The sequence below is a fragment of the Carcharodon carcharias genome, chromosome 1 (assembly GCF_017639515.1).
Source record: "Carcharodon carcharias isolate sCarCar2 chromosome 1, sCarCar2.pri, whole genome shotgun sequence".
Taxonomy (NCBI): Eukaryota; Metazoa; Chordata; class Chondrichthyes; order Lamniformes; family Lamnidae; genus Carcharodon; species Carcharodon carcharias.
This window is the reverse complement of record NC_054467.1, coordinates 231,775,014-231,787,085: the sequence shown is the minus strand read 5'-3', so window position 1 is coordinate 231,787,085 and position 12,072 is coordinate 231,775,014. Positions and strand designations below refer to the sequence as shown.

General features: G+C 40.6%; 1 protein-coding gene across 2 annotated transcripts in view; it reads left to right on the top strand.

The window, feature by feature from the left end:
* maea (macrophage erythroblast attacher, E3 ubiquitin ligase) overlaps nucleotides 1-12,072 on the top strand; it is a 164,509-nt gene that overhangs the window by 105,974 nt on the left and 46,463 nt on the right. For both annotated transcript variants that reach the window (XM_041191877.1, XM_041191887.1), the window contains exon 5: nucleotides 3,917-3,993. In XM_041191877.1, the coding sequence (XP_041047811.1) occupies nucleotides 3,917-3,993 (77 nt within the window). The remainder of the gene's footprint in view (nucleotides 1-3,916; nucleotides 3,994-12,072) is intronic.

Here is a 12,072-nt window from a genome sequence, read left to right as displayed (position 1 = left end):
CGTCATTTGCTGTAAGTGCACAAATAATTTTGGAAAAATAGTTTTCAACTATTGAAGTTCACAGTTGATTTTGAGCTCCATACAATTAACCCAAAATGTCATCCACTTGAACAAATGATGAGTATGCCGTGGGCCAAATTATTCTGAGAGTGGTGACTGAATGTTAGCCATGTTAGACTTGCACATAAAATTTCCATAGGATTTTGCGTGTTAAGTTGATGCCAGCAGGATGGCCAAATGACGTAGCATCTTGTACAGGACACTTGGATCCTGTATGAACAGAGCACATAGCTGTGTCTCCTTTGTTAGGAAGTGGCGGTTAAAATAATGTCAAATGAGGTGCTGAGAGCAAAATAAAGAGAGGGAAGCAAAAATTGAAGATTAAGGTGGGGCTGGGGGAGTGTGGAAGATGAAAAAAAAAATCTCTAATAATTATTAAAAGCTGAAGAGACTCCACACTTGTTACTTTTCAGTGCCAGAGAGGTTGTTTGTAATTAAGGTTTTTAGTCTATATCCAACATCAGGTGCATTGGAGCATAGGAAATGGGAGCAGGAGTAGGCCATTCAGCCCTCCAAGCCTGCTCTGCCATTCAACTAGATCATGGCTAATCTTCTACCTCAACGCCATTTTCCCACACTATCCCCATATCCCTTGATGTCTTGAATGTACTTGATGACTGAGCCTCCACAGCCCTCTGAGGTAGAGAATTTCAAAGGTTCACCAGCCTCTGAGTGAAGAAGTTCCTCCTCATCTCAGTCTTAAACCCTTTATTCTGAGACTGTGCCCTCTGGTTCTAGACTCTGCAGCAACCCCCACCCCCCCCAAGCCATCCACTCTTGAGCCCTGTAAGAATTTTGTATGTTTCGAGAAATCACCTCTCATTCTAGTTGCTTGCTGAACCAGTATGTTGGCTTTCAGTAAGGATACCCAGGTCCCTTTGGACATCATCATTTCCCAGCCTCTCACCATTTAAGAAATACTCTGCATCCCTGTTTTTTCTACAGAAGTGGGTAACTTTCACATCTGCCCTCTTCTTGCCTGCCCGCTTAACCTGTCTAAATTCCCTAAGACCTCTTTACATCTTCCTCTCAACTCATTCCAGTTGGTTTTGTGTCATCCGCAAACTTAGAAATGTTACATTTGGCCATCATAAGACATAGGAGCAGAAATTAGGCTATTCGGGCCACCGAGTCTGCTCTGCCATTCAATCATAGCTGATAAGTTTCTCAACCCCATTCTCCCCATAACCTTTGATCCCCTTACTAATCAAGAACCTATCTATCTTGGTCTTAAATACACTCAATGACCTGGCCTCCACAGCTTTCTATGGCAATGAATTCCATAGATTCACCACTCTCTGGCTAAAAAAGTTTCTCCTCATCTCTGTTCTAAAAGGTCTTCCCTTTACTCTGAGGCTGTGCCCTCGGGGCCTAGTCTCTCCTACCAATGGAAACATCTTCCCCATGTCCACTCTCTCCAGACCTTTCAGTATTCTGTCAGTTTCAATCAGATCTCCCCTCATCCTTCTAAACTCCATTGAGTATAGACCCAGAGTCCTCAAATGTTCCTCATATGTTAAGCCTTTTATTCCTGGGATCATTCTCGTGAACCTCCTCTGGACCCTCTCCAGGGCCAGCACATCCTTCCTGAGATACGGGGCCCAAAATTCCTCACGATATTCTAAATGTGGCCTCATAAAACCTCAGCAACACATCCCTGCTTTTATATTCTAGTCCTCTTGAAATAAATGCCAACATTGCATTTGCCTTCCTAACTACCGTGTCAACCTGCAAGTTAATCTTAAGAGAATCCTGGACTAGGACTCTCAAGTCCCTTTGCACTCCAGATTTCTGAATTCTTTCCCCATTTAGAAAATAGTCTATGCATCTGTTATTCCTACCAAAGTGCATGACCTCACACTTCCCCATGTTGTATTCCATCTGCCATTTCTTTGCCCATTCTCCTAACCTGTCCAAATCCTTCTGCAGCCTTCCTGCCTCCTCAATACTACCTGTCCCTCCACCTATCTTTGTATCATCTGCAAACTTAGCCAGGATGCTCTCAGTTCCTTCATCTAGATCATTGATGTATAAAGTGAAAAGTTGTGGTCCCAACACTGACCACTGCGGAACTCCACCAGTCACCGGCTAGTCACCATATCGAAATCATTGATATAAATTGTGAATAGCTGGAGCCCAAGCACTGATCCTTTCAGTACCCCACTAGTTACAGCCTGCCAGCCTGAGAATGACCTGTTTATTCCTACTCTGTTTTCTGTCTGATGGCTAATTCTCAATCCATGCCAGTATTTTACCCCCAATCCTATGCGCTCTAATTTTGCTTACTGACCTGTGTGGGACCTTAACAGAAGCCTTCTAAAAATCCAAATACACAGCATCTACTGGTTTCTCCTGTTATGACCGATACAGTTGGTAAAGCGGAGTTATTTTAAAAATCCCAGAGGGAAACTTTCAGCAACTATCAACCAATAATTTTAAGTGTTACGATTGAGATGCGACTCTAAACTCAGGAGTCAGACCACTAGTTCTTGAGGCTTTGCATTAAACTAAATGAAACATCTTATTAATTTACACAGGTTAAAATATATGTATACATGACTACAAATTACTACTAACATAACTTTTAAATTCCCAAACTAATCTCCTTTAAGGCAACAGCAACGTAAACTTAACCAAACAAAAACAAAAAATGCTGGAAAACCGCAGCAGGTCTGACAGCATCTGTGGAGAGAAGACAGAGTTAAAGTTTCGAGTCCGTATGACAGAAGGAGAGTGTGAAGAAGAGTCATATGGACACCAAACATTAACTCTGTCTTCTCTCCAAAGATGCTGTCAGACCTGCTGAGTTCTTCCAGCATTTTTTGTTTTTGTTTCAGATTTCCAGCATCCGCAGTATTTTGCCTTTATCCTAGACTTAACCTAACACCAGGCAAAGCATTTTCAACAGCAACATAGACTTATGAGTTCAGAATGAGGTTCTTTTTACTGTGGAGCCAGTTGGAGGCTTGCAGCTGCTTTTTGATCTTACATTGCCTCTGCCCTGCATACCCGAAAACTACTGACATTATGCCTGCCAGCCCCATTGAATGTTATTTCTCATTGTATCAACAACCTCTTTGAACTTCACCTTTTAACAATGAAACCCCTTTCATAGTACCAATTTTATTAGTAATATAAACATATGGCTTGGTGGCTGCTAGATAGGCGTCAAGTTTTCACCCCACTTGAATGCTTGATTCAAAAAATGTAAATGCACGCTATCTCTCTTCCATATCAAAACTAGTACCTATCAAAACACCCAAGTTAGCTGGCTTTAATCCAATTAAGATGCACCCGCAGACTAAACCTCTATTTTAAAAGAAAAATATGTTCCAAAATTTGAAATACATTAATAGCTTCATGACACCCCTTATCTTTTATTATTACATCCTCAAAAAAACTCTAGCAAGTTTGTCAAACATGATTTCCCATAAAGCCATGTTGACTCTCCCCACTCCTACCATTATTTTTTAAGTGTTCGGTTATCTCATCCTTTATAGTAGATTCTAGCATTTTCCCTACTGATGTCAGGCTAACAGGTCTGTAGTTCTTGGTTTTCTTTCTGCCACCTTCCTTAAATAGTGGGACTACATTGCCGTTCATTGTTTTTGAACAGGGAATCAGATAGCGGGGTAATATTAACAGTTTATGGAGGAGTAGCACATCAGGGGCAGCGACTTTCCAGACTTGTGCATTTAGCTGCATCTGTAAATAAGTAAAAGCGAGAGCTGTTAGCCTCACTGTTGCTCTTGTAGCAAGCTTTGGCTTTTGTTTTACTGGCTTCCTTTGGCACTTCTGAGGTTTTATGCAGATTATCATGTGACCTGCAGTTAAATCAGTTCTTTTATGTTAACAGAGCTGCCTGGAGTTCAGCCTGAGGATTCAGGAGTTCATTGAACTCATTCGACAAAACAAGAGGCTGGAAGCTGTCAGGTACTTTATAAAGTTACCATTTGCCCTTGAAATGTGGAGGTGCAAAGTAGATACGATATATTGTCTTAAAATAATTTCTATGGCTTCTAATTTAGTTGGTGTAGTCCCATCACTAACATTTATATAAATGCTAATTTGGGTTTTTTAAATCAATAATGCTCCATTGCTGTAATTAACTGCCATTATTGGCTGCATGACTGTCTCAAACATGGATAATGTTTTAAAATTTTTATAATAATTTATTTTCAATCTGATGCTATTTAACATTTTTTGAAAGTTTTATTTATAGCTCTTGTGTGTCATTTTACCTGTTTTTTTGCCTTTTTGGTGTCTCCAGTGAGTAGTTCGTTCATCACTCAATTGCCTCCTAGCTCTCCTGTAAACCAGTTTCTCCCTCATCATACTAATTGCTTGGTTTACCCTCATGATGTACCTTTGCTTCTTGATTTTCATTTTTGGATTGTGGTGTCATGACAGCTTCTCATAGGTTTTTTTTGTTACAAGCACACACACTGATCCTGGTTTTCTAAAGCTGCCATTTATTGCTGTTATTGTTATGTCTACCAGTTTAGCATAGCTTCCTTTTCACATTCTGCAGAAACTAAACCCCTACATTGAGACCAACATTATTTCATCCACCTTCACACCTGATTCTGCAACACTTAAATTTGGTGAGAAGGTAGCAGACCTAAAACTGCAGATTCTGGAAACCTAAAATAAAAAACAGAAAATGTTGGAAATACCCAGCAGCTGTGGTAGTACCTGTGGAGAGAGAAACAGAGATAATATTTCAAATCAATGAGCTTTCATCAGAACTGGGAAAAAGTCAGTAAACTTATTTGAAACTTTGTTGTAATGCATTTATTTATTTGTCCTTGTTATTCGTTAAATTGGGGATCAAAGGTTACAAGGAGAAGGCGGGAGAATGGGGTTGAGCAACTTATCAGCCATGATTGAATGGTGGGGCAGACTCGATGGGCTGAATGGCCCAATTTCTGCTCCTATTTTTTATGGTCTTGTCTTTATGGTACAAATAACCTGTAATATTGCTTGCATATATGAATTTAAAAAAATACATGCATTCTTTAGGCTTATTAGTTTTATGAAGATGTCATTCATGCCTCATTTCTAAGCAGAGGGCCAATCTCATGGCTCTATATATGAATATTCAAGCTTCTCACTTCTGAAAACCTCCAGTGTTGTATCCAAAACTGCTCCTGTCCACAACACCAACACTGGGAGATCCTTTTTCCCCCTTTCCAGAAGCCCAAATTAGGATCAACAGCAATATTATTTCCTTGGTTCCTCCCACAGCATGTGCAAGACTATTGCCTGTCTTGTTCATATTCGTTTTAGGTGTTTTGATACATTAAAACATTGTTCTGTTGTCCTATTGTGTTTTACGTGTTTTCAGCTTGTCCAGAATTCAATGTGCACTCTATTTGTTAAAGTGCTTTTTCCTTTTGCTGCCTCAATTTGCTTGGTACCCTGAGAATTTTTTCCATTTGCTATTCTGAGATGAACTTGTATGACCCTTTCGCTCTTGCTACCCGTTACATACATTCTAGTGTTTTTTTTTGCCCAAATTATTATATCATTATTCTTTGCCCTTGGTTTTGGCTAAAAGTAGGTGGTCATGTGATTTCTGCCGTCCGAGCTAATGATTCAACATAAGGATTTTGCACATAATAGCTACTGGTCAGCTGTGAGTGAGTTATTATTTCATGTAGTTATTAAACACCATTATATCTGAGCTGTCTCAGGTGCTGAGGAAATGCATGTTTCTTCTCAATGATTCATGTCAGCCTTTAAGAAATGTGGGCATCCTGTTGTGTTTTATGTATTAACTGTTTTGAAGGTAAAAGGTGGTAATAAGCATTACATTCCATGTTTTGCTGGCCTGTAAAATTTTCATCAACTGCTTAACCTGTATCATCTACAATCTGGCTACATTAAAATGCATGGTAATTAGTTTTTCAATAGCTCAGCTGTTTCAGCACAATTCTGCAGCCAACGGACCCATTACAATAGATGTTTAGTTAGCCACAGTAATTATAGTTGGTTCATCAATCTCATGAAAGAGTCATGCTGAAACAGCTCAGCTCTTGCAAGCCTAAACTCCTTACGTTGCAACACAGTTACAGTGCAGATGAAATGTTGACAAAAAAGGTTGGCAGAAGCAAAGCAAAAGGGTGCAGAATCTGCGGTGTAACAGTGAGTGCGTTTTACTCCAAGTTGAACCTTTGCTGGATAGCACAGATTCAAGGAGCAATCCAGGAAGATTTTTCAATATAGTGATCACTGAAATTGCTGAGGCAGTACTGGAGCACTGTCAATCATCATCTCCATGTGGATGAAGAACAGAAAATTAACATGTAAAAAAAGCAAGCTATTAGGAAGGCAAATGGCTTGTTAACTTTTATTTCAAGAGCGTAGAGTACAAAAACAAGGAAGTCTTGCTGAAATCGGAGTACGATGTTGAATTCTATCTCTTGCCCAAGGAAAGGAATACTTCCCTTGGAGAGGGTGTAATGAAAGTTCACTAGATTGATTTGAGATGAGGGTTGTCTTATGAGTAGAAAGGGACTATATTCTGCTGTTTAGAAAAATGAGAAATGATTTAAATTGGATAATTACCTGAAGAGAGAATTTGCAGGGCTAACGGGAATAGGCAGGGGAATGGGACCAGTTTGTTTCTTGGAGGTTCAACGATCTATGAGCTACTGGGGATAGTCAATGTGTAATTTTACTAAAACCTATTTATTTACAAGACATCCCCATAAGTACATGGTTTCTAGGACACAAGCTGTTCTACATCTTGCCCTCTTGGAGCCTCTTGGTCATGTGACCCTTGATGTCACCCCCTACATCATAAATAACATCATTGTCTCATTAATAAAATCATTAACCCATTAATCTACATCTCCGCAAGCATAATGTCAAAACTTAAATTCTTCTGTTTATTCATTTACAAAACTACTTACGTTCCTGCCATCTCCTCCTCACCCCCCCCCCACCAAACCAAAGTCATAACCTCATAGGTTGAGCTTATCTGGTGATATGATAGCCCTCCCTGATGTCATCTTGAGTATTATCGGTTGGGGATACTGGAGTACGGCTAGTTCCTGGACTTGGACACCATGCGTGAGGGTGTTTGCAGTCGAGTCCGTGTCGTCGGTCTCCTCGTGATAATGTTGGTGGAATTGGTTCCTTGTAGCCACTAGGAATACCAGGGCCTTTCTATTCCTTTGTACATTGGAATTTGGAGCAGGAGTAGGCAGCCCCTCGAGCCTGCTCTGCCATTCAATAAGATCATGGCTGATCTGAATGTAACCTCAACCCCACATTCTGCCTACCCCCGATAACCTTTCACCCCCTTGTAAATCAAGGATCTGTCTTGCTCTGCATGGAAAATATTCAAAGACTCTGCTTCCACTACCTTTTGAAGAAGAGAGTTCCAAAGACACTCAACCGTCAGAAAAATTTTCTCCCCATCTCTGTCTTAAATGAGCGACCCTTTATTTTTAATCAGTGACCCCCTAGTTCTAGATCCTCCCACAAGAGGAAACATCCTCTCCACATCCACCCTGCCAAGACCCCTCAGGATTCAATTAAGCCCCCTCTTATTCTTCTAAATTCCAGTGGATACAAGCCTAACCTGTTCAGCCTTTCCTCATAACACAACCCACCCATTCCTGCAATTAGTCTAGTATACTTTCTCTGAGCTGCTTCTAATGTATTTGCATCTTTCTTTCATTAAGGAGACCAGTACTGTGCACACTACTCAAGAGGTGGCCTCATCAATGCCTTGTACAACTGAAGCATAACCTCCCTACTTTTGTAATCAATTCCCCTCACAGTAAATGATACATTAGCTTTCCTAATTACTTGTTGTACCTGCATACTAACCTTTTGTGATTCATGCACTAGGACACCCAGATCCCTCTGAATCTGAGCTTTGCAATCTGTCATCATTTAGTTAATAAGCTTTTTTATTCTTCCTGCCAAAATTAATGATTTCCCATTTGCCTGCATTATTATCCATTTGCCAGATCTTTGCCTACCTATGACACTTTGTAACCTTCTTACGTTCTCTTCACAATTTACTTTCCCACCTATCTGTGTTTTCAGCAAATTTAGCAACCGTTCCTTCAGTCCCTTCACCCAAATCATTGATATAAATTGTAAAAAGTTGAGGCCCCAGCACTGATCCCTGTGGCACACCACTTGTCACATCCTGCCAACCAGAAAAAGACACATCTATGCCAACTCTTGGCTTCCTGTTAGCTAGCCAATCTTCTATCCATGTCAATATGTTACTCCCTACACCATGACCTTTTATTTTCCACAATAACCTTTGATGTTGCACTTTATCAAATGCCTTCTGGAAATCTAAGTACAACACATCCACCTCACAAACCTCTTCTGCACCCTTTACAATGTGTTCACATTCTTCCTATAGTGTGGTGCTCAGAACTGTACACAGTACTCCAGCTGAGGTATAACTAATGTCTTACATAAGCTCAACATAACCTCCTTGCTCTTGTAATCTATGCCCTTATTGATAAAGCCCAGGATACTGTATGCTTTATTTACTGCTCTCTCCACCTGTCCTGTCACCTTCAATGATCTATGCATGTATATACCCAGGTCTCTCTACTCCTGCCTCCCCTTAAGAATTGTACCCCTTATTTTATATTGTGTCTCCATGTTCTTCCTTCCAAAATGAGTCATCTCTCACTTCTCTGCATTGAACTTCATCTGCCACCTATCTGCCCACTCCATCAACTTGTCTATGCCCTTTTGAAGTTCTACACTGTTCTCCTTGTAGCTTACAATGTTCCCAAGTTTTGTTTCATCTGCAAACTTTGAAATTGTCCCCAGCACACCAAGTTTTAGATCATCAATGTGTATCGGGAAAAGCAAGGGTCTGAAGACTGATCTCTGGGGAACTCTACTACAAACCTTCCTCCAGCCTGAAAAATATCCATTGACCAGTACCCTCTGAATCTTATTACTCAGCCAATTTTGTATCCACATTGCTACTGTCCCTTTTATTCCACAAGCTATAAGTTTTCTCTTAAGTCAGTTGTGTGATGCTGTATCGAATGCCTTTTGAAAGCCCATGTATACCACACCAACAGTATTACCCTCATCAACCCTCTCTGTTACCACTTCAAAAAACTCCAGAAAGTTAGTTAAATGCAATTTCCCCTTTTGAAATCCATGCTGGCTCTTCTTAATCAAGTCTCAATTTTCCATGTGACCACTAATTCTATCCCGAATAATTTTTCCAGAAGCTTCCTGAACACTAAAGTTAAACTGACAGGTCTGTAATTGCTAGGCTTATCCTTAAAACCCTTCTTGAATTTTGCAATTCTCCAGTCCTCTGGCACCTCCCTGAATCTAGGGAAGACTAAGAGATTATGGGTGTCTCTGACTGCCCGCCGTTTGCTTGAGGAGACCAGTGGGGTACCTGTGATTGATGAGGAAATTTCTTCCACCTCCGAGATGTGTCAAGTAATGTTCTGTCACTGTCATTCAGCGGGTTGTGAATCTTTGGAATTTTCTGACCCAAAGAGCTGTGGATGCTCAGTTGTTGAGTGTATTCAGGGCTGATAAATAGATTTTTGGACTCAATTGAGGGCTATGGGAATAGAGTGGAAAATTGGAGGTTGAAGATCAGCCATGATCTTATTGAATGGCTGAACAGGCTCAAGGGATAGTGTGACCAATTGTACTCCGACTTCATATGTTCTTAGCACAGAGATCCCTTATTTCATATACAGGCTGCTGGAATGTCCTGTGCATAAGATATGTAAATGAACAGATTTTTAAAATTCATTCTTGGGATGTGGGCGTCGCTGGCTGGGCCAGCATTTATTGCTCATCCCTAATTGCCCTTGAGAAGGTTGTTGTGAGTTTCTGCCTTGAACTGCTGCAGTCCACGTGGTGTAGATGCACCCACAGTGCTGTTGGGAAGGTGTTCCAGGATTTTGACCCAGTGATAACAGATATCATAATAAGAACCATGAATTTCCCAAACTCTTATGGTGAAATAATGTCTCAATTTCTAACTCCATTAACATAGGTTCACTTTGATAGAAAAGCTCTTCGAAGCTAACTGGACATGACTTCCTGTTACCAAATGTTGGCAAAATTCATCCACTTTTTCTGTGTCGAAGAGGGATAGGCAGACATCTCAGTTTACTGCTGATTTGATCCCAGCTGATGTTGCTACTGGGATCTGACTTGTCCAGAGTAGTGAAACCTGGCTTGATAGATTCTAACTTTATTTTTTCCTTTTTGTTTAGAAACCGGGAGGGTGGTTGCTGAACACATTCACAGAAGTCTGCTAGTGTACTTTTAACAAAATAATAAACAAAAAAAGATGAACAAAAATACACTACTCCTTCACCCCAACTATACCTATAAGGTTAACACAAATTACAAACTGTGAACATTATAGTATACAGTCCATGTAAACTAATAGGTGAATTATGGTTGGACACACCACACACCAAAACTAAGCGATAGATGCCACCAATGCAGATTCTTTGGAATCAACCCACCAGTCACTGTCACACCCTGAGCCAGCCGGTCTCACTGAAACTGTCTTCCTTGCAAGGGTTTCCAATCTTCACACGTTAAGAACTTGCCTTGGAATTCTCCCCCAAATAACACTTTCTGTCATAGAAAATAGGAGCAAGAGTAGGTCATTTGTCCTTTCAAGTCTGCTCCCCCACCCAATATGACCATGGCTGATCCTCTGTCTCAACGCCATGTTTCTGTTCTCTCTCCATACCCCTTGATGCCTTTTTTGTGTCTAGAAATCTATCTATTTCCTTCTTAAATATATTTAGTGACTTGGCCTCCATAGCCTTCTGTGATAGAAAATTCCACAGGTTTACCACCCTCTGAGTGAAAAAGTTTCTCCTCATCTCAGTTCTGAGTGGCCTAACCTGTATCCTCAGACTGTGACCTTGCTCTGGACCCTGGCTGGAGGCCAGGGGAAGCATCGTCCTTACATCCAGTCTGCCAAGCCTGTCAGAATTTTATAAGTTTCAATGAGATCCCCCTCTTATTCTTCTAAACTCCAGTGAATACAGGCCTTGTCAATCCAATATCTCCTCATATGACAATCTTTTCATCCTAGGAATCAGTCTGGTGAACCTTCACTGCACTCCCTCTATGGCAAGTATATCCTTCCTTAGGTAAAGAGACCAAAACTCTACAGTATTTCAGGTGTGATCTCGCCAAGGCCATGTACAGCTGCAGTAAGACATCCTTGCTCCTGTACCCAAATCCCCTTGCAATGAAGGAGAATGTACTATTTGCCTTCCCAACTGCTTGCTGCATGTGCATGCTTGCTTTTAGTGACTGGTGTACAATGACACCTAAGTCCCTTTGAACATCAACATTTTTCAATCTATCACCATTTAAATAATACTCTGCTATTCTGTTTTTCCTACTGAAGTGGACAACTTCATACTTATCCATATTATATTGCATCTGCCGTGTATTTGTCCACTGATTCAACTTATCTAAATCGTCTTGAAGCTTCTACACCACCATTCATTCCCACCTTTTGTGTCATCAGCAAATTTGGAAATATTACACCCAAATCATTGATATCAGTTATGAATAACTGGGGCCCAGGCACTGATCCCTGTGGTACCCCACTAGCCACTGCCTGTCACTCCAAAAAACACCCATTTATTCCTACTGTTTCCTGTCTGTTAACCAAATCTCAATCCTTGCCAATGTATTACTCCCAATCCCATGTGTTTTAATTTTGCACACTAACCTCTTATGTGGGACTTTATCACAAGCTTTCATAAAATCCAAATGCACAACATCCACTAGTTCTCCCTTATCTATTCTGCTAGTTCCATCCTCAAAACATTCCAGTGGTCTTATCAAACATGATTTCCCTTTAATAAAAACCATATAGACTTCGCCTAATCCCTTTGATATTTTCTAATAGACTCAAGTATTTTCCCTACTCCTGATGTTAGGTGAACTGGTCTGTTGTACCCTTTTTTCTCTCCCTCCTTTGAATAGTGGGGATATATTTGC